This window comes from Diachasmimorpha longicaudata, chromosome 13, assembly GCF_034640455.1.
Source record: "Diachasmimorpha longicaudata isolate KC_UGA_2023 chromosome 13, iyDiaLong2, whole genome shotgun sequence".
In the NCBI taxonomy this organism is placed as follows: domain Eukaryota; kingdom Metazoa; phylum Arthropoda; class Insecta; order Hymenoptera; family Braconidae; genus Diachasmimorpha; species Diachasmimorpha longicaudata.
This window is the reverse complement of record NC_087237.1, coordinates 6,818,871-6,840,806: the sequence shown is the minus strand read 5'-3', so window position 1 is coordinate 6,840,806 and position 21,936 is coordinate 6,818,871. Positions and strand designations below refer to the sequence as shown.

At 37.5% G+C, this 21,936-nt stretch overlaps 4 protein-coding genes across 20 annotated transcripts in view; 2 read left to right on the top strand and 2 right to left on the bottom strand.

Annotated features, from left to right (window-relative positions):
* The window catches only part of LOC135168565 (protein neuralized), a 36,352-nt gene extending 32,761 nt beyond the window's left edge, over positions 1-3,591 (top strand). For 4 of the 5 annotated variants that reach the window (XM_064132888.1, XM_064132892.1, XM_064132890.1 and 1 more), the window contains one exon: positions 53-3,591. In XM_064132888.1, coding sequence (XP_063988958.1) covers positions 53-423 — 371 coding nt within the window. In that variant the 3' untranslated portion in view covers positions 424-3,591. The remainder of the gene's footprint in view (positions 1-52) is intronic. The other variant, XM_064132889.1, reaches the window with a different exon arrangement.
* On the bottom strand, positions 2,314-6,431 carry LOC135168573 (uncharacterized). Of its 3 annotated transcripts, none has more exons than XM_064132911.1 (4): positions 5,659-6,431; positions 4,714-4,981; positions 4,395-4,493; positions 2,314-4,319 (listed from the first exon to the last, which is right to left on the bottom strand). In XM_064132911.1, the coding sequence occupies exons 2-4, from the start codon at positions 4,975-4,977 to the stop codon at positions 3,966-3,968; spliced, it is 717 nt and encodes a 238-aa protein (XP_063988981.1). In that variant the 5' UTR covers positions 4,978-4,981; positions 5,659-6,431; the 3' UTR covers positions 2,314-3,965. The 3 variants fall into 3 exon arrangements, with proteins under 3 accessions (XP_063988981.1, XP_063988982.1, XP_063988983.1); XM_064132912.1 differs by having other exon boundaries at positions 5,669-6,431; XM_064132913.1 differs by lacking the exon at positions 5,659-6,431 and adding an exon at positions 5,253-5,644.
* Positions 6,432-6,576: 145 nt separating this feature from the next.
* LOC135168571 (uncharacterized) lies at positions 6,577-12,428 on the bottom strand. Of its 7 annotated transcripts, none has more exons than XM_064132906.1 (3): positions 10,675-10,816; positions 7,669-7,954; positions 6,577-7,219 (listed from the first exon to the last, which is right to left on the bottom strand). In XM_064132906.1, the coding sequence occupies exons 2-3, from the start codon at positions 7,939-7,941 to the stop codon at positions 6,731-6,733; spliced, it is 762 nt and encodes a 253-aa protein (XP_063988976.1). In that variant the 5' UTR covers positions 7,942-7,954; positions 10,675-10,816; the 3' UTR covers positions 6,577-6,730. The 7 variants fall into 7 exon arrangements, with proteins under 7 accessions (XP_063988976.1, XP_063988977.1, XP_063988975.1 ...); XM_064132907.1 differs by lacking the exon at positions 10,675-10,816 and adding an exon at positions 9,894-10,656; XM_064132905.1 differs by lacking the exon at positions 10,675-10,816 and adding an exon at positions 8,493-8,675.
* Positions 12,429-12,602: 174 nt separating this feature from the next.
* Positions 12,603-21,207, top strand: Alh (Alhambra). Of its 5 annotated transcripts, none has more exons than XM_064132887.1 (11): positions 12,603-12,866; positions 14,196-14,275; positions 14,359-14,523; positions 14,627-14,824; positions 15,110-15,242; positions 15,414-15,745; positions 15,959-16,287; positions 17,554-18,386; positions 18,774-19,194; positions 19,454-19,582; positions 19,721-21,207. In XM_064132887.1, exons 1-11 carry the CDS (start codon positions 12,758-12,760, stop codon positions 19,908-19,910), a joined length of 2,919 nt encoding a protein of 972 aa, XP_063988957.1. In that variant the 5' UTR covers positions 12,603-12,757; the 3' UTR covers positions 19,911-21,207. The 5 variants fall into 5 exon arrangements, with proteins under 5 accessions (XP_063988957.1, XP_063988956.1, XP_063988954.1 ...); XM_064132886.1 differs by having other exon boundaries at positions 15,110-15,332; XM_064132884.1 differs by having other exon boundaries at positions 15,110-15,745; positions 19,772-21,207.
* Positions 21,208-21,936: the final 729 nt, after the last annotated feature.

Sequence of the window (21,936 nt, the reverse complement as noted above, 5' to 3'; positions counted from 1 at the left end):
AAGAAAAATACGAAGAATTAATGAAAAATATTAATTATAAATTTTTGTTCAGCAGTCGCTTCTCCTGCCAGTCATCACCCTGGAAGACAGAGTACCTCTCCACCCCTGCTCACCGGCACTATGAGCAGCACCGGCTCCTCTACATACGTTGACCCAGTGAATTACCAGAGCATTGATACCGCAACACTCTCATCACAGTCCTCTCATCTTCAACAGTGGAGTGAGAGGCTCCAGCCCACCCCTGGACAGCCCAGTGAATGCTCAATCTGCTACGAGAGGAACATCGACAGTGTCCTCTACATGTGTGGCCACATGTGTATGTGCTATCCCTGCGCTATTCAGCAGTGGAGGGGCAAGGGTGGAGGGCACTGTCCACTCTGTCGTGCACCCATCAGAGATGTCATTAGAATCTACAGGTCGTGAAGATCTGGGGATTTGTCCTGAGAGTGTCTGATTGTGTCTGGTGGGTGGAACTGTTTTCTCAAGGCTTTTTCGCGCCGGCGCGAGGGAATGGAAACTGGGGGGCTTCCTGGGGGAGAACACTGCCGAGAGGACGGTGGGGGGGATTGGTGAGAGGAGATAATTTTTTAAATGCATTCTGGCTATTCCCTCTGGCTCTGATGAAAATTTATTTGAAAAACAATTGATTTCAAGATCGAAACGTCAAAACTGACTCTCGTTTGTGAGGAATATCTCGGAAACGGATGCACGTATGACTTTTTATGTCTTAACCTTTTTCGTAGAGAACGTAGAGCGATACAAAAAAGGTCTAAGACAAATTTCGCTAGTTCTTTTGAATGTCGAGATATTCAGGGAAATTTGAAATGAGGGTTAAGATGAATGATGTTGAATTATTATCATCAATCCCCTTGTGAATAAATCGTGATAATTATCTGGGGAACGAGCATTGAGTTTAAAATTAGATCGTTTAAAAAAAAAGATTGAGAGAGAACGCGACAGACTGAGTCTAGGCTCTTATTACAACACTTTATGAATGTTTTTTACGTCACCGATTATTACATGCCACCATGTTTTACACCAATTGATGCCAACTGTCAATGTTTTGCCAAGGTTATTATCATTATTTTGTATCTTTTTATTTTAGAATTTAGAATTTTTTTTTTCTCGATTTACTAGGGATATTTGTTGACTCGATTGGTCCACAGTATCGTTTATTATTTTTTATTAATCTTATCAGTTATTGACTAATGTTATTTAGGGTAGCTTAGGTAGATAATGTCGACATACCAAGTATCCGAATATGCAGGAAATTCATGAAATAGTTATTGTAAATTCAATGATGCAGGAGCAAAATGAACGTTCAAATACATTTTCATTTGTTTGTGTTTTCAAACATAAAACTGCACGTGATTTTTGATGAAATTCTCCAGAACCGTGATAAATACGACCTTTTGTGATAAGACAATTTTTGCGGCTTATGAAATTTTGCCTAAAAAGATCGTGTAACAAAAAGGCGTATCTCTATTCGTTCCTGATATAATCACGAAAAACTAATCGTGAATTTACGTTCTATTCTCTGATTATTGAATTATTCATCACGTTGGCATTCAAATGTTCTTTCCTCAACTCCTAGTTCTCCCCGTTATTTACCAAAGAATCTCCATATCCACATAATCATTTGATAAAACCTTTAGTGGTATGAGTATGAAAACAACGAGCCAGATTACTAAAGAAGTGATCCAACAAGACGATTTGTCAATTTGTTTTCTTGAATTGAGATTGAAGAGACACTGGATCGAGGATCGTCATCATCAGGGCCTCGATCACTGCCAAAAAAAAAAAAAGAATCATTAATTACTATAATCCGTGCTTTTGTGTAGTATTGCGCGGTCCATTCGGTGCCTTTGATAACGGTAATCGAATTATTCCTAATGAAAAACAATAATTGAAGAACAAGGACACTTTTTTTCTGCGAATTTCTCTTGATTTTTCGACGACGTTGGTGAATTGTAGCTGAAAAATGTTTTTAACGTATTGATAATGTACAGAATTTTTTGACAGAGATTAACTTAACAGACTGGGTCGTTAGTATCTTATCGTAAATTAACAATGAATATTTGGTAATATTTATTATTTTTCGGTAGAATTTGACAATTGTATTTATAATTTATGGCCAAAATTTTTGAGAATGTGGCGGGGATTTTCGGATGATTTTTCTGAATTTGTGGAGACACGCTTATATTCGTTAACGCCTCAAGACTTAGAATATCTCAGCTTTTACTGGAGATACAACCTTTCTTATTGAGAACATTTTTTCGGGCACGAAATTGTCTACAAAAAATGTCATAACGAAAATTTCGCCCTCTCCCACAAATCCAAAGACATCTCCAAAAAGCTGAATTCCTCCTGAATAATTGTAACAAAAAAAATTGTTCAAATATGATAAGGCTTTTCTCAATGTGCGCCAATGCTCGAAGCGCCTCAGACACAACGAGTGCCTCAGTGAGCGCGAAAATTATAAAATTATTATTGAAAAAAAAGGATGATTGTCACGAATGGCGGGCACGCAATAAAGCAGTAGTGAAATCTCTAGTCCAGCGAATGGCAGCTTACTCCTCTGCCACGATGAATTTAAACAAAAAAGAAAATTATTAAAGTAAGAATATTTGGGTTGATGTCATGAAGAATCATCATTTGGAAATATGTATCAAGTGCATTTTATGACTATTCCATATTGAATAAATGAGAAGTAATGAAACAAAATTCTGATTATTTCGTCAGCGTGCTTCTTTTTTCTATATTTATAGCTATTAGCCAGAGGACAATTCATAAGATCATGGATTTAATATGAATATTTATACAAACGTTTAGTGAGAGCAATGATGGGCAACGAAATATTTACTAAATACTCAATAATTAAATTGTACAATATGATTACAATGGAGTTGCGAAGTGGTAAAACGAAATAAGTCACGGCTTTCTATTCACCAATTTGCTACTCAATAGTCAATAATTCGGAAATCGCAGAGGAAAATCAAATGATTTTCTGCCATCTTGAAGTTTAAAAATCGAGCTTCACAAAGAAAAAAAAATCGTCAAATTTCACTCGATCGATCCCAAGTTATTAATGATTGAAGACAGTTTCCTCACTCCCCCCGACTAAATATTGAAGTATTTAATACCTTCGCAAGTTTTTCAATACTAAATATATCGAAATTTGGTATCTCAATTGACGTTTAATTAAAATAGTATTTAGTTTTGCCCTTCATTGAGTGAGAGTAACAAATAAACGTAAAAATGAAACAATGGAGTTTAATGTTCCAAAAAAAAAAAATTGAGGTAATCCTGATTGTATGGCTAGGCCAGTTATATTGGATATCGAGTCATTTTTAATGCTAGAAACCAATGGAGTCGTCTGACTTCACGTTTTTCTATCGGAAAATATCAATTCTCGTCCGCCTGTTGCACATTGCGATTAATTTCTCAAGCTGAGGGCCAGTGCGAGATTTTATCCACTGACGTGGATTTCTCTATGTGTGAGAGGTGTCAGTCGTCAGATCGAACTTTATACATATGTAATATAATGAATTTGTGCTGAGACAAGTTTAAATAAAAAAAATGTACTGATAATTGGGCAGTTCTTGTTATTAATCCATATCAGTTATCCGTACAGGTATACAATACCCGTACGTACTGTTCTTCATTATTTAACCTCATTTTCGATTTTATTTATAAAGAAAATATCCAGCTAAATTTTATTGCAATTTAACGGGTAGCTTAATTAACAGAAACATCAGTCTTCTAATTTAAAGGCTGCGAGAGAAGAATTAGAAGCTAGAACATGTCAGTGTTCATCCAATCAGCCCTAAAATTGTCAATCACAAACTCAAATAATTTTTCCATTGAAATTGATTTTTTCAAAAATTGAAATGCATTAATTTAATTCAATGTTTTTTTATTCACCAACCGATTATCGAATGCCAATCGAACAGAATCAAAATAATTTACAGCCTCAACGCTCCCAATTTCGCACACTTGTGCTCATTTCCAATTCTCTCGGCCATAGTTTTTCCCCAGTACTCGTAATCCGAGTAGTTGGCAGCCTCCAGCCACTCGAACTTGAGGATATCCGCAATCCTCTGGCTGTAATTCGAAGTGAAAACTCCGAAAGCGACTTCGGGAATGACCGCACACTCGCCAGTTTCGCGTTTCTTCAGGTCTCTGGCAAGGGTCAGTGAGGCGGCGACGACCCCGTGTCCTATCCGGAATCCCCGATACTTGGGATCTGTGCCCACGTAGAAGATCTCCATAGCGCCTGTAGTGTTGTATCTGTTGAAGAGGTCCACTCGCGACTCGACCTTCAAGGGAGCAGATGCGTCAATTGTGGAGGAAGTCGGGAATTAATTGGGGGAATGAGAGGATCGAGTGCTTACATCACTGAGGAACTCAATGAGAGCAAGGCTGGATCGGGCCGTCACATGATTTTTCACAACTTCCTCGAGAGGATCCGCCTCACCGATGGCTAATGGTGCCTTGAAAAATCGTGGGCATTAATCGTAAGCAAATTTAATTACCGATTTATCTGGCGAAAATTCATTAATTTTTGTTCAAAATTTTCTCAATGAGAAGTAATGATAACTATAATTAATTTCGGTTAACTATTATTAATTGTTAACGGATAATTTGTAAAAGATTGTGATGAGTATCATTCATGATTGGCATTAATTGCTGTGCCTCATGAGTCAAACTCACGTGCAGTTTATTAAACGACACCGCGACGACTTCTTCAGTCCTAACGTCGATCGCCACGATAGTGCAATTGTCCTTGATAACTTCATAGAAAACGTTCTTCATCGCCTCGGGGCCACCCTCCTCCTCGTAGAGGCCGACACCAAGGGCCACGTTCTCCTGGCGCATTGATTTCTGCTGGATCTCAATCGCCGATTCTATTTTATCGTCCGTTAGGAGACGATACTCAATTATACCAAAAGGTCCTGCTTGCGAAGAACCGAACATTTTTCTGAAACCGCAATTTTATAAATTAATTATTTGCAATAAAATTATCGTCTAAAACGTTGGGATATTTTAGTCGAAAAAATTCTCGAGATAGTCCCCGGAGAATGGAACTCAAAAATAAAATTCTATTAAATATCAACAAGTAGATACTTCAATAGAATTTTTTTTTTAGAGAGTAGTCGCTATATTCTTTCTCCGATTTTTTTCGCGCTTTAGTTTTTTTCCTTTTTCAATAAAAAAAAAGCCGTTTAAAATTTTTGGAAAATTGCAGCTACCATTTCCGGAAGAAATATCTCAGGAGAATAAGATGTGTAAGAGTGATCAGGATGTTTAATAATGAAATAGCAATTGATATTAAGTCGTATAATCTAAATATATATTTTAATCGGTGCTATTACACGCTCAGTATATTTACGCGATTCACATCAGACTGATCCATCAGTCCTTTTTCGCTCACTCTATCCATTTCTGGGTGAGGAGATTAAGGGAAATCGTCCCGCCCTCATATTATTATTACTACGAGGATTTATATAGAATTTTAGACCTCTCACAGTTGTCAACAAAAATAAAATGCTATTCGAAATGGAGAGAAATTCGAGAGAAGATTTTTTTTCCAGAGAGCGTTTACACGGTTTAATGGACAATTTTTCGAACCATTTGGCAAAATTCATGAAGAAGTACCTTCACTCACCACTCCACAAGCACTGCAGTTTGAACCTTCTGCTATCTAATATTATTAAAAGGTCCAATCCTCTCACAGAGACACTCGAGACTCATGTGAAGGCGATCTCAGATTTCCACGCAGCCTCCGTAACTCGGCACTCACTTTAAACGAGTTTCATTGGCATCATGAGCCCTCCACCACGATCGAGACTATTTCCCATTGTTCCTAGGACACGTACATATGCACTCGAGTCCATTTGTTACATCCGCACTATCTCGTACGGTTCATAAATAAGGACTGACCGCGAGGGTGAATAAATCGCCGATAAAGACTGAAACGAGTAACGGAAAATCGATTGATGAATGAGTGTCAAGGGTAGCCACCCTATTCTCTATTTCCAATTTATCCAGAATATTCTTTAAACTCGATATTCGCTCCAGTGGTTGGCACTGAAACGGATGACCCGGAATTGATGTTAAAGAGAGAAGTCTCACAAGTGATGTCGAACTAGGCTGCGACATTAATGAAGTATTCAATGTTTGCCGGGGATAAGTAACTCAATTTTGTGCGAATTGAACTCAGTGGAATAAATGTGCAAGGCTCAATCAAAGACATCCGTTGGTTGAATATGGAAATAAGACATTTTTCATTTGATTTTCATTATATATTACCAATTGATTCACTTATTTATTGATCTATTAATTAATTTATCAATTTTTGTAAAACAAGGGAGAGGAAATCCGATGTTTTTTTTTCAGAAACCTTCGTTCACTCCAGCAGTTCAATTAGTACAGTCGCTTAAATAAAAACAACTTTCTTAATCTATTCATTAACGCAAAATTAAATTGCGACTATTGAAATTTCTATGTTATAACAAACAAATTACTAAATACGATGGATAATGTATCAAAGTGAGTCAAACATATTCGTTCGTGAAACGTAAAAAAATAAACATTTATTTCACTTTATTATAACACAACATTTATAAAAGTCAAGAAGAAAATGGGAACATTTGTTTAGAAAAATAGAATAATTCTATTCTCCTGTTGAAAACAATAAAATCCTTTGAATATCTTCGTAAATATCTCGCTAAATACTTTTAGCCACAAGCTTCCAGCTCTTGTGTATATCATTGACTCGTTCACTAATTTTTTTTCCATTGAAAGCATAGTCCTCGAAGCTTATCTCAGCGTGAGAATAAAAGCCCAACTTCTCCGCGAGCTTTTGCGAGTAATTGGAGGACATTATTGCGGAGACCAAACCGGGAACGCAGTTGGGATTTGTAATGGCGTCTGTGCCGGCAACTTCAATGGGCGTTTGCACGTCTTTTCCACGTTTCAGTTGTCTGGCGATTTCAATGGAAGAGGCCACCAAGAGCTCAGCTATTCGCTGGCCTCTGTGGGATCTCGAGGTAGCTAAGAACATGACTTCTAGGATGCAATCAACGTTGTAGTGCTTGAATAAATCTACTTTGTTGTCTATGGAGAGCATTAAATCCACAACAGCCTTCGAGGATGTGCACTTGCAACTCTCGCTGAAGAGCTCGAAGGGGGATTTTTCTGTAGATTTTTGATGCGTCTAAACATTAATTCATTAATTCATTAATTCAACATTCTTGTCAGTCTTAATGAACAAGTGAACAACAATAAAATATACAAAAAAGACTTCATAACTTTTTTCTCAAAACCGATTCATCGTCGAAATATTGCCAAATTGAAAGACACTTTATAACACCTTCTTTATGGACAATTTCCAAAGCTACAGTCCATTAAATGCGACCAAATTGCTCGTCCCTGAGCTCGTTCCCCCAAAGCTGGAGTTTACCCCTTGAAAATCACTCAATTTTAAAATCAAATGATATTTTCCCCATTTAAAAGAAGCCATCTCACCCGAAAACCGTGATTGTGAGTGAGCTTCAAACCTAAAAAAAATATCTTCAAGCACCTCTAACAAACCACAATCAAAGATTGTCTGACCTCTTTTAATTAAATCAGTCATACAGCCCTATAATTCGAATAATTTATCACCTGAATCTTGTTGAATGATACACCGACGACCTTTCCAGTTGCTACGTCGATGGCGACGACACTGACCCCGTCGCGGGCCGCGTTTATACTCAACTTCTCAAGCTCCTCCGTCGCCCCAGGTTCCGAGAGAATATCGACCCCTCGACATGTGCTTTCATCGGTGAAGAAGGATTCTCGCAAGACCTCCAGGGCCCCCAGCAAAGTTTCTGTGGTCAAGGACTCGAACTCAATGGCGCCGTCCGGTGTCGAGCCCCAGGGACGGTATGACGGCATTCTTTTACGGGTACTGATAATAATTCAATTATTTACAATAGTCACACCTCATTTTTCAAGTGATAAGAAGTCGGATGAAAAATTTTGATAATTTTTTTTAAAGTTCTTTTTGAAAAAATTTCTTTTATTGGAGGGAATCCTTTTCTAGGGAAATATGGCTGATTTTGTCAAAAATTTTCCTTCCTCTGCTTCTGCATTCCTAGATATTTATTAAAAAACAGGGAATAGTCGACACTGACGGCCCATTACCCATGACGTAATGACAGTCGACCTGGCATACCATGAATTCGATTCGCATTCGTGTTTATCACAAATTCCCCCCAACGATAAAAAAAACTCGATCGTTACATTCTCAACTGAAAAAACTGTCAGTCGTTGAGGCCGGGGGAGAGGAAATTCACCGATAATAATAAACAATTACTCAGAATTTGCCAAATATTTCAAGCAATTGAAAAAAGTATATTAAACATTTTTGCGTTAACGCCGTTCAAATAGAATAGAAGTCTAGAATTTTAATAATCAATAAGTGTTTGCACAGTAATATTACGCACTTCATGATCAATAAATTTTTACAAATCCAAGCACTGGAGATGAAACGTGACGCTCCGAAGGCCCCCGACACACTGACACTTCAACCTCTCCCAACATTACAGGCAACTCTCTATTTATGCATGTGCACAACACATGGATCTGTGACCCTCACACTCCATTGCAGTCGTTATGTGACGCGATAACAATATTTATCGTGCACTTCCTCCTGTCTAAAGAATATTGCTCTCTAACCTATGAATAAGTATTAATTATTTATCAGGCGGTGCGAAAAAGTAATTTTTTCGGCCTAACGAAATCAACTTATGGCTTTAAAACAATTAATTCAATATTTTCCGTCAATTAAAAAGAAAATTCTATTGGGGAACATTTAATTAAGTGTTGAAGAACGAGGCAATAATGAGCTTAATATTCTTTGAGTTTAGTTTGTTGCAATTAACTTTAAACTATTGTTAATTTTGATTAAAACATGTATTTTGAAATGTTTTATTTACAAAAAAAAATTAGTTTTCTCCTCTATTTATTTATTCCTCTAACTTCGATCGCATAATTGTAAATTGAGACATTTCTTTTTTTTCTGTGATACAGAATGTTTTTCGGTTTAATTTATCATTAAATGACTAGTCAATGTCCGTAATTACAGCATAAATTCCTTATTAATGTACTCTAATGAGTTAATAGTGATACTGAATCCATTCTGAATTAGGAATGTACTTAAAAGGCAACTATTTGCACAGTTCATTATGGACTACATTAATTTAACATTATGAGAGATGAATTACAGGAGGGATTAAGATTTAATGGTTTTCATTGCCGAGTAATTGTCTTGACAGGGAATATTAATGAATACTAGTTTTTACGATTTAAGTTATAAGAAAAAAACAAATTACAACAAATATAAATAATTTTCTTATGTAAAAAAAAATATGAAATATTAGAAGCGAATTATTCAGATCAATAAATTCGGGCTCCAGGTCGATATCCGTTTGTCCATCACGTGACTCTGATGCAAGACCGTCAGAGACAGCTTGAAAATACCTCGCGTTATATTTAGAGAATGGGATTTTTGGCCGTTTAATTTTTTTTCTTTAAAAAATTATCAACCCACCCCATCGTTTTCAACAAAACTAAATATTTTACATTTAAAAATTTCCATTCAAAAATCGATAAATCTGAGCACAATGACGCGTGTCTTCATTGATCATCATTTGTCCAAATGGTTACGTAAATGATTCGACATTGAAACAGTTTCGCACAATTTTAAACAGTTTATTGCAATTGCAAATCATTTACATGTGCGCAAAGGTCTGGGCGTTGGCGAATGAAAAATAAAAATGGCATTCAATAACTTGACGGTGAATTGGATACGGTAAAATAAAGGGACGTTGATTGAATTTACTCACGATAATTCCAAGGAAGAACTCTAGAAACACATGATCCTTCAAATAAACGCTTGTCAAATTATCAGCTGTTTTATTTCGAAAAGAACAAAAGACGAGATAAGAATGTCAAGACTGTCGTTCCCCAGATGCAGATTCTGGCACTTGACCCAGTTTGTTAATTTATTTTTATTATCGTTGGTTGGTTTTGGGGAGAACTTCTCTTACCGTCAAATACAAAATGGATTTTTTATTTTCACTTCCGTTCTTTGTAAAGCGGAAATTGAATGCTCGTTACTTTGATCGAACAGTTCTATTAAAAAACGATAATTCTAGAATGCGGGGGAGTCCCCGGAAAACTAGATGCATTCTAGAATTTCGCGCGCTTTGACATTGGAATTTGAATTATCATTTTTATAAAATAATGCCGCATTTTAGAATTTTTGTATCAATATTCACAGGGGATTCATTCTATGATTATAATTATGCAGAAAAATCAGCGGCATGATTATTGCCACGGAATTTTGGATGACTCGATCGTCTTATGAATGATTTTTTAAAATCTTGGATAATTAAAATATTTAATTTTTTAAAGGAATTATCTTTTAGCTTCACATTAATAAACGAAAATCTGGGGAGACTTTTTCAATTTATAATCAATTCTCGCAAGTGTTTTCATTTATTTTCTAATGGTTATAGAGAAATAATGGGACTTGACTATATTTTTTTAATAATCCGAGTGTCTAGGTACAAGTTACGGAGTATATTGAAAAAAATTCTAGGATTAATCATAATTTTCACTCACGTCTATATTTCACGAACCATCACATCGACAATATTATTGGGCGCGATTTCCTCGAACGCCTTTCTCCCTTCCGCATCCTCATACTCCATCAAATCAATCTCGAAGATGCTCTTCATGCCAGCCCGTTGAGCGCTTCTTTTCGAGAAGGGGGATGTGAAAACCCCGAAAACCAGGGGAATCCCCCGTTTTTCTGCCCATGATATTCCGCTCACAATCAACTCCCTCGCGATTCCTTTCCTTCCATGACCCCTGTCAACCGCGACCGCGTAAAACTCCATAACCTCCCGGGCCTCAGGATACCTGTTGAAAAGGTCAGCCCTGTCGTTGATGTCCATCAGGTAGTCATGGTAGGCAGCAATAAGCGAACATTCTGGCCTGTCGGAGGGAAAGATGGCAGCCAGAGCGTCCGTTCCTTCTCCGAATCGTGGGTTGGTGCTCAAGAGGGTCAGGTTCGCCCCGATGATCCTCTTGGAGACGCTGTGCTCTGCCAGAAAGCACGTTGAGGTTTGCATTATTGCCCGGATGGAGTAGTCGGAAATTTCGGTTATGATTTTTCTCTCGGCATCTGTTATTTGGAATTTTTTACAGAGAGACTTGCACATGTTCTCCTCGAAGTAGAAATTCACCCGCATCAGGTTGAGGACCTGTGGTAAGTCCTCGGGGAAGGCTAGCCTGATGGAGTAATCACTTTTCTCCATTTTTCTAGAGGCGAAGACGCGACTTCCAAAGGTCTTTGGGCTGCAGTTCTCGTAGGCGGCCTAGGGTGGACAAAGGAAGAGTTAATTTTAGGGTGAGTTTTGCTTTAAATTGGAATTTTATATTTATAAATCTGGAGATTTTATTATATATTTATTGATATATCGATGAATATCTAATTGATATAATTAATATAGTATTAGTGTTAATGGCAACATATTAGTCAATTGACTTTATTATCTTTTGTCTATGAAACGACTTTATCAGAACGATTTGTGTATTCGTGAGGGGTGAGTCGAGAAAGCAGTTTACATATATAAAAAATAATAATTATAGAAGAAAACACACTTCTAAAACTTCTGATTGTAGTCAGTTAAACAACAACAGTTCACTGTCTCAATCCCAGAATTGTTTATTTATTTTTACATCAAGTTATGAATACTATTAAATAAATAGAAAACGGATAGGTCGACTATGACACTGCTTAGCTCATGCCAGGGTCAAGCTCTCATCTAGGACAGACTTATACCGTCATTTGGGCAAAAGTATTAACAACCATGAGATTATTTCGGGCACAGAGTTGTCAATTAATGAATTACACTTGCTGAATAGAAAAAACGAAAATGGGTAAAGTGATTTTAGGGTCAACCCCTAATCTAGGAGTGACCTGGGGTATTACCACTCATTTCAAAAGTTGTATCTTGAAAAAAAAAAAAGTTTGGTTAAACCAACTTTAATGCGAATGTTCAACCGTTCTCCGATAAACCAAAACTTGCTCCTGATATTTTCGCAAGAATAACTTCCCAACCATCAAAACAACCGATGATATTTATCCTAATCCTTTATTAGTAAACTCGAACCTGTCATTAGCAATCGTAACAACCAATTTGTCCTTCCTGAGAACCCTTACCCGTCTTCGGAAAGAAAGAGAGCCCCCCCATGATGCACTTGCCGAATGGCGCGGTCTCTCGGCGCACGCGCACACCTTCATAACAAAATAAAATGGCCGACGAGCGAAATAAATAAGAGCCGCCTACGTGAATAACAAACCCTCTGAGTTTCCCTCGTCCCAATAAATCATCGAGGATAATTCGTAGCGATTGAAAAAATTCCCGCGTTCAATAAAAAAAACACCGATGAGGTGATTCCAGGGAATAATTATCAGACAAAATTTATTCTGTGGAGCATTCGGGGTTATCGCGAGGGACAATTGGACCTGGTGTCACGCGTGGTGTTCTCAGTGATAATTTCATCATCAAGGGGAATTTATCGCACCGATTTTTGTTGATTCGTGTTATGTACCCGCTTATAGCGGGATGCGTTCTACCCCATTGCCGTCGGCTGGCCTAGCTTGGCCCGCTAATCTAGTCATCGCCTGGACCACAGCATGAAGGAGATGCTTGGAGGGTGCTGCGTGTGTTCCGATGAGAGGGGATGGACTGAAAATCCGTTGGTTTACTGCGATGGCCAAGGATGCACCGTTGCTGTGCACCAAGGTAATTCGGGGTGATGGAACTTACGCTTTTCGAGATATGATGGTTTTTGTTGGTGAACTCTGGTCGGAGGGTGCACTGGGTACCTGGGTCCTTCGTCTACATTCCCAAGGTGTATTATTCTGAGGAAAGAGAGGGATGAATGGGGTTTCTAGAGGTTTTCAGGGGCTCAGGCGAGACTCTTGACATTGTTTCGTGATCTGGAGGTTAGGTTAGGTCTGTCAGTGGCCACATGATGATGGGATGATGTTTTGGAAAAGTGCGGCATAATCGTGTAAGGATGGTTAATGAGTGATGCAGAATGTTTGAAGTCTGACGGGACTTCATTCTCTGGAGACTGCTGGAATTTATTGACTTCTCGGGTTCACAAGGGTCTCAGAAATGTTGTACTAGGGTACATTAGGCGTTTGAGGTGCTGTCCTTGGCCTGCACTGCTGTAGTATGTTTTTCTAAGAGTGAATTGAGTTTTATGGGGTTTAGGAGAGTCTTTTGACACTGCTTCGTGGTCCAGGGGGTAGGTTAGGTGTGGCAGTGGATACATGATGATGGAATGCTGTTGGAAAACTGGAAATCACGATATTGGTATTGAAAAGTTTTATTAACTGTTTAATTTACTGTACAAAATTTCCTGAAAGCTAGTAAATGAAGGTCTTTGAGGACATTGCTTTCGACAATAAAAAAAAAATGCAATATCATAAAGCATTGTAAATTATTGTCCAATATGCGTGGCTCTTATCGAGTATTGAGGTTTGGCAAGAGTTGATTCGCTGTAGATAGTGGAAATTCCTTGGACTTGTGATTTTTTGTTATGCAGGGAGCAAGGGGTGACTGTTCCCTTTGTTCGTCTTTCTTGGAATGTGTTCTGGAGAGTAAAGGAGCGCATAAATCATAGTTTTACTGGATTCTTATCTTGTTCTCTACGATTTTAAGAGCTGTTTCAAAGCCTAAAGATTAGGTTAGGTGTGACAATGATCACATAATAGGAAATTATGATGATGATGATAGGACACTTTTGTAGACATCGTCTGGGGTAATTAAAAGAAGGTTGTAGAGCAAACGAAACTTGAACGCCATTCATTAATAGGAAATTTTATTTTTCTCAGGACAATATGCCATTTTAATTATTTTTCCGATGAGACTGAGATTTTTTTCGTTTCAATTCATCTCCAATATTTATCTGACCAGAAATGATATTGTTAACCATCATAATAAAGTTACTCGGCTTTGTAAAAAAAAAAACATGGGATAATAGGATTTTTTTTATTGGTCTAGGTTAAAAATTCTCAAAAATTCATTTGGGATGCATTTAATTCTTTTTTATTTTTTTTTAAGCTTGTTATGGCATTGTCACGGTCCCCACGGGTCCGTGGTACTGCCGAAAGTGTGAGTCGCAGGAAAGGAGCGCCAGGGTCGTGAGTATAGTTAAAATGTTTCAATTAATTTTCATAATTTAGCAATAAATTCTATTAATTTTGTGATTCTTTTCATTTTTCAGCGCTGTGAATTGTGCCCAAGCAGGGATGGAGCCCTTAAAAGAACAGATCAGGCGGGTTGGGCTCACGTGGTGTGTGCCCTCTACATCCCAGAAGTGCGATTTGGCAATGTCACGACGATGGAACCCATTATTCTTCAATTAATCCCAGGGGAACGATTTAATAAGGTGAAACTTTTCACAATTTTGTCAATTTATGCACTTATCATTGTATTTTTACTCAATTCTACTCATTTTTGTGGCTCTTTCTGCTGCATTTTGGGATTTCCAGATGTGTTACATTTGCGAGGAGCAGGGCAGAGGCGGGAGAGCAACTGTCGGTGCCTGTATGCAATGCAACAAGACAGGATGCAAACAACAATTTCATGTCACCTGTGCTCAAGCACTCGGCCTCCTGTGTGAGGAGGCTGGTAATTACCTAGACAATGTTAAATACTGTGGATACTGCCAACATCATTATTCAAAGCTGGTAAATGTCATGAAATAATCTAGATTATTTTTACAATTATCCTTGTTCGTTTTATAAATATTTACGATCAATCGTTTTATTTTGTGAATATCTCTACACCTCCCAGAAAAAAAAGTCTTACAATTTTTTTCTCTCAATCTCCTCCTTTCAAAAATCTTCATGAAATAGTACAGCCATTCTTTGTTATTTTCACTGATCGCATAGGTTATCATCTTAATTTCGACTAATGGGATAATTATTTTAAACTTTGCCTACAAAAAGGAAAAAATTATTATTGTCCCATAGAAAAAAGGTGGAAACGTGAAGACCATTCCCCCTTACAAGCCGATACCCGCGGACAACGGCTCCTCGGACTCCTCCCCAGAGAAGGAAGCGGAGGCCCCCCTGAAGACCACCTCCAGTTCGACAAAAAGAAAAGGTTCGAGTTCAAAATCTTCAACAGCTTCTAAAACAAAATCAATTTCCAGTCCGAGTCTCGAGCTGAACGGAATGACGGACGATAAAAGTGGTAGCGGTCGTAATACCCCAAAAGATACAAGTCAACATCAAAACACTGGTAGCAGTAAATTTACAAGTTCAAATTTCGTAGAGACCATTGTCACTCAATCGGAGAGTGTCTTCGGTGTGGAGGGCGGACAGTCTGGGATTAAATCTTCGTCTGTGGTGCACAAGGGACAATCCAAATCGAGCTCAACGTCCAATAAGTCCTCCAGCCACACCAGCAAAAAGAGGAAGACTGGAGCCAGAACACCTACTGGATTGGGAAGTGAAAATTCTAATCATTCCGTGAGTTCTGAGGCCAGTGGATCTCTAGTTGTGGCCGTGGGAGCTGTCTCACAGACTCCTAGTAATACTGTGCAACCAACAATCACTGAGGCCACGAGTCTCAGCACTAATGCCGAGCCAGAGAAATCGAAAAAGGTTTTTAGATTTTTTTCCCTTTTTCGGGGTATGGGGAATTTTCTTTTCGAGGTGTTTATTGGCTAGGGTGCTTGGTCGGGTAATTATCATTAGGAAATTCGGGTCATATATTTAAATGGGCCTTTAATGACGTTTTCCATTAGTTATTGAATTTATTCAAAATTTAACAACGTCATAAAATCATCTTTGACGATTTTTGACGATGATTTTCAGTTAAAAATCGACAGTCCTCCAGTGCAAAGTACCTCGACGACCCCAGTGACGACTGAGGTGACGACATCTCCAGTAATCATGTCCGTGACACCTTCCACTGTCGCCCAGTCTCCTACGACAACAGCCAACAGTATAGTAGTATCAGTACCACTGACAGCAACCTCACTTACCAGCTCTATACAGAGTATTGTAACAAGTCCCCCAACACTCTACCAACAGTTGCAACAGAGCATGATTACGACTGCTGCCATGGCACAACCGACACACAGTACAGTTTCAACTGGCAGTGAGAAGGTCAGCTCTGAGGATTTGCCAGCTAAGAGATCGAGGTAAAATAATTTCAGATTTTTCGTCTTGCAAATGCATTTATTGAATTATAATTGAAATATTATTTATCAATATATTGTTTATTATTTTCATTTTTCAGTGTCTGTGATAGGGAAACTTCATGTCATATATTTAAATTCATTGTAATATTCAATTAATTTTTCATTGATACTTCATCAATTAGCCGTTAATACTTTATGAAGTTTCTATTTATTTATTTATTTTTAACGAAATTTCTCATAAGAACCTAATTATTGGCCTTTAGCGTATAATTCTGAGGATAATGGTTTTTTTTTTCTTTCCTACTTTAATACCTCTTTTCTAATTTTCAAATTCTCTCATTTTTCCGCCACAATCACTCTCACAGTATCGATTATCCATCCTCCATTCGATAATAATCGAAACCCCACGCAATTCGAGAGTGCAGTGCTCTGTGTTTTAAAATGGCTGACGTGGGGGGTAAACAAGCAGGTCTCGAGTCTTAACCTCTACTGGCCGTGATTATGATTTCCAAATATCAATGTTTTTCAAGTTAAAGTTTTCATAAAATTTCTTCATCATGTGTCTTAAACCTCTCTGTGATTTAAAACAAATCATTCTTGATCTTAAATTGTGAATTATCGCTGTGAAATGTTGAATTTTTTCGCCGTCGACGGAACAAGTAAAAATCAAATAGAAGTTGGCACTTGTGTTTATAACAGTAGTTGGGGAAGGCCTTTCAATGTGTATATCCGATACATCGGTTCAATCGAGGTCATTTCGTATCTGTGATTCGTTGGATATTGTTATCATCGTCAATTTTTCGTTTTTTGTGGAGTTAATCTTTATCTGAAATTACGGTGGAGTTCATTGTGTTCAAGTTATTGGACAGAGAGTTTGTCGGGAGTGTCTATGAGAAGGTAAAATCGATTGTAGGTTATGTTTATTTTTTTTTTCTACCGCCAAATGCTATGCATCTTCCTCGGACTAATTAACGATTTAAATTTGTTTGAAAGTGAAAGCGGAGTAAATGCCGAGAAACTTTTAAATTTCTACCTTAATGATGCAATTTTCATAGATTTTATTTCATTTCTAAAGAAATTGATAAATATTGCCTTTAATCCATACATTCCAGTTGACTTATTCCATATTACTTACAAAATTATAACAATTATCAATTTTAAACCTGTTATGTCCGCATGCAAACTTGTGACAAATTCTAGGTTTCTCGTTAAAAACAATTACCGGTCAATTCCTCACTGAAAAAACTGAAATAAAAAAAATTTCAGAACTCAATCAACGGAGAAGCAAGAGAAACGAGGAAGAACAAAAAGGATCACCTCGAGTAGTAATCCACTGCCAGTGCCTCCAGCCCCATCATCATTGTCCCTAACAGCCCCCAACAATTCTCTGATCACTGTCAAACGAACAGGGAGAACTTCACAGCCGGTGCCAGCTACACTGCCACCGCCACCAGCGGTAACAGTGGCTCCAGTTCCCTCGATAATTCAAGGTCCCACGCTGGGTACTGGCCACTTCAGCAGCGTGGGCTCTGGTGGTACTATGGGACCAGTTGTCAAGGATTCACCACCAAGTTCACCGGGCTCAGAGAGCATGAGCAGCACTGGAGCTGGGAGAAAAAAGCGAAAGAGCGCTGGTAATACTACACCAACACCATCAGCATCAACAACACCAACAGCAATGTTGAATAATGCCAAGGACGAGAAGGACGTGAAATTATTTCAGAATGGTGTAAGTGCACCTCACATGCTGGGGAATCAATTGAATCCAACATCGACAATGGCGCAGAAGATGTCGGATACGCTGAATCAAGAGTTGGAGGCACATTCGATATTCACTGAGGCGAGCAATTCATCGACGAATCTTGTGGGACCACAGTTACATAGCAGAGTTATTTCATCTATCAGGTCCAATCAGAGTGCACAGCAGCAACCATCCGCTACTTCGTTTTCAGCTGTGTTTTCACAGAATAGTAATAATTCGAGTCTGGGGGCTGGGGCGCTGGGTGGTGGGGCCATCCCTCAGACTTTGGATCAATTGCTGGAGAGACAGTGGGAACAGGGGAGCCAGTTTCTCATGGAACAGGCACAGCATTTCGATAGTGAGTGTAGCGGGTTTTAATGCTTTATTGTTTCTGGGGTGGTGACTGATATTTTTTAAATCTGGAATTCATTCAACTTTTTATCAATATTTTCTTTAGAAAAATATCAAATTTTTAGGACATCCTGATCACCAAATGATACCAAAATGACATTACTGAGAATTAGAAATATTGGTCAATGTCGAAAAATATATTACATTCGACAATTCAGTTTAATTTCCTCTTGAAAGTTCCTAAACTCAGTAAGAGACAAGAAAACAGGGAATTTCATTGAGATTATTCCCTAAAAATACCTCAAAAAAATTAATTCCTTCAGTAATCGCTAGGATTTCTTCTTCACTTGTTCTTTTCCATTGGAAAAATCTCTCAGCTGAATTTAAATTCCAGTCGCCTCGTTATTATCCTGCCTCCATCAACTACGTGCCGAGAATCTTCGGCTAGAGGAGCACGTGAACAGCCTCCTCCAACGCAGGGATCATCTCCTAGCAGTAAATGCCCGCCTAGCCATTCCTTTAACAACTCAACCGAGTAATCATCCACCAAATAACATTCACCAATCAGTGAATCCGTCTGATCCAAATATTCCACATCCCCATATATCGCCGGGTACTCCAGCCGCGGTGTCGAGAGTCAATCGAGACTCCAGGGTGAATAACACGTATATGCCACACTCGAGCTCGAGTGGCCACTCAACCCCTATGGAAAATGGTTTACCACCAAATCCTTCACCACCCGCTGCTGCATCTGTAGCTCAGTATTCACATAGAGGATCTTATGTGCAGCCTCAATCTAATCCACCGACGATAAGGTGAGCAAAATTTGATGGAGTATTAGATATCATTTCTGTTATTAATTGATAATTGATGCCTACAGTTAATTTATTTGTACATATTTGCGGCAAATTTCCTAAAGATATTTTCGTGATCAGTCAATCTTACTAAATCGCATTTTATTCTCATGAATTTTCAAGAAATTACCCACAAACCATGAAAGAAAAATCAACGTAAATTCGGCCAGCTAAAAATGCACATAAAACCTTAATTTAACGAAAGAATTTTTTTCTCCAGACACAGTCCAGCAACGAGTGGCTATCACCAATCCCAATCTGGCAACATAGTATCCCCAGCAACGGGAAATACCTCCGGAGTGGTGAGAAATTCCTCAGCAACGCCTGACCCCCTCCGAGGAGTACCTAGGTAAGACAATGGCAACCACCTAAAAAAACAAAATAAGATAAAATGATAATTATCTGCTCGATTAAATCGTCGTCGACAACCTCCTATCATCGATCGGGGCGACTTGACATCTCCATCCTGTAAATAATCTTAATTAAGCATCTCTACGAGATCGAATAGCCCCAACGAATCATCGAAAATGATTGATAGGTCTTCAGGCAGTTACATGTCGTCGATGTATCAACCGACGATGTCCAGTCTTACCAGTAATCAAGTAGGTAATGTTCATAATCAGCACAGCCATGGTCCAACAACAACGAGCCATGGGCCACCGAATAAGCCGAGCTGAAGGTAATTCATAGGATGAAGTTATTTATGATTATTGAGGTATTGAGGTATTCTATACCAGCGTTAACCACACCACACAGCCCCTTTACTTCTATCGCAGCAGCAAGTCATTAGCATTTTATCATAGTTATCTATTTTGTCAGTAATTTTTCCTGATTTCTCCTCTTTCGTTTTGTCATTCATAACTTGTTTTCTTGGACGTATTCAATTTGTTCATGCAACATTGTCAATGTTAATGACATTATCATTTTGAGGCTCAATTACTGGAATGGAGTACATAAAGGGCTACTAAGATTCAAGTAAATTTTTGCTACTGATTGTTTTTTAATTAATATGTTGAAATCTAAGGGAGATAGCGATTTTTTGGCCATTATTTTGTTTAAAGGGTGAATTAAGGACTAAAACCAAACGTTATGAAGAGTATATTGATATCTCCTTTAAATTCAGAGATATTCAAAGGCTTCTGAATTTATCTGCGTTTTGAAAATCATTTTTTCGTTGTTCTTAAACTGTTCTGTCCTTACAAATTTTGTTTTGTCTTATGGAGTGCTGGATAGTCAGGATTTTTTGTGAAATTTATGAGGAAATATGTTGAAGAGGAAATTTTCATCCGCCCTCCCACAATTTCCTCTTACAATTTATATTAAATTTAAATGGTAATTTTTTCTTTGTTACTCGTTGAATGCTGCGATATTTGATCATGTGTTCTCGATTATAAAGCTGCCACTGAACAGGCCAGTCTACTAATAAATTGGATAAATCTGATATTGGTCAATTCACCAGAAACCACTGAAATGTTCAATTAATTAAGATGAAAAAAAATTGATTTATTTCGACTTAAAATTAGTAAAAACAAAAAAATACAGACTTCACGAAAATACATAGCATTTAAGGACTTTTATATTTGGAAGTAAACTAAAAAATTAGATAATTAGGTAATAGTTATCTCGAAACAGCAAAGACTTGAAGAAAATAACGAGAAACATAAATGAGAGACATTTTTAATTGAATTTTTCTTTTTTGCTGGGCTGATTGTAGAAACTCGTCGTGGGTTGAGATGATTTTTAGACTTCGTGTACAAATTAAATAGACTGTAAGATGATGAAATTCAATTGACGATTAGCAATAATAATGTAGGTGTACATTGCTAGAGGTAGAATTGTAAATTAAAAGTGATGCATTGAGGATTAAATATTAACATTTACATTTTTTTAATGGAGAAATAAAAACACAGTTGTGAAGAGAAAACTTTTTGTACTTTGTAAATTGACGAAATAAAATATGTGATGACATGTGAATACCTCAATGCACTACTGCCACATTCGCACAGACGCACTGGTGATTATTATGGAGAGTTCTTAGATTTTTATTAAATAGGGAATTAAGTAGCTGATGGAGAGTAACACAAACACTGCCTTCTACGATATCAGTGGACATTAAATTCAATGATTTTTTTAATGAGGAGGTTGTAATATTATAATTTTTACATTAATTGGCAAATTGAATCAGTGCGAGTACCACAAAGGTATCTGAAAGGTACTTGGATATGCCCGTTACAATGCTGATAATTTTATTGCTCATTTTTGACGGGATTAATTGGAATAATAATTGTTCATTTCTTTGAATTGATGGCATGTGGCTGTAGAGGATTACCAAATTTTTTTTAATAACGATTTTTCTCAATATACTGAAGGATTCATTTGAATTCTCGTGATGACGACCATCATAAAGTAATCTAATTTTTCTTTTTGACTTTTTTTTCATTTGAATCTATTATAAACCAATAAATTATTGATATTCCTCCAATTTCTTTCGATAATCCATTTGCCAAAAACTGGGATAATCTGGTTTAAAAAAAATTATTTTACACTAAAGTGTTAATTTTGAAAAAAAATCGAAAAAATTAAATTAACCGAACAAAATTTATTATATTACATCTCCAACTACCTGCGATCGTAAGAATAATAATTGAACCTTCATTTTTAATTCGCTAGATAATTTCGTATTTATGAAAACTATCCTGACAT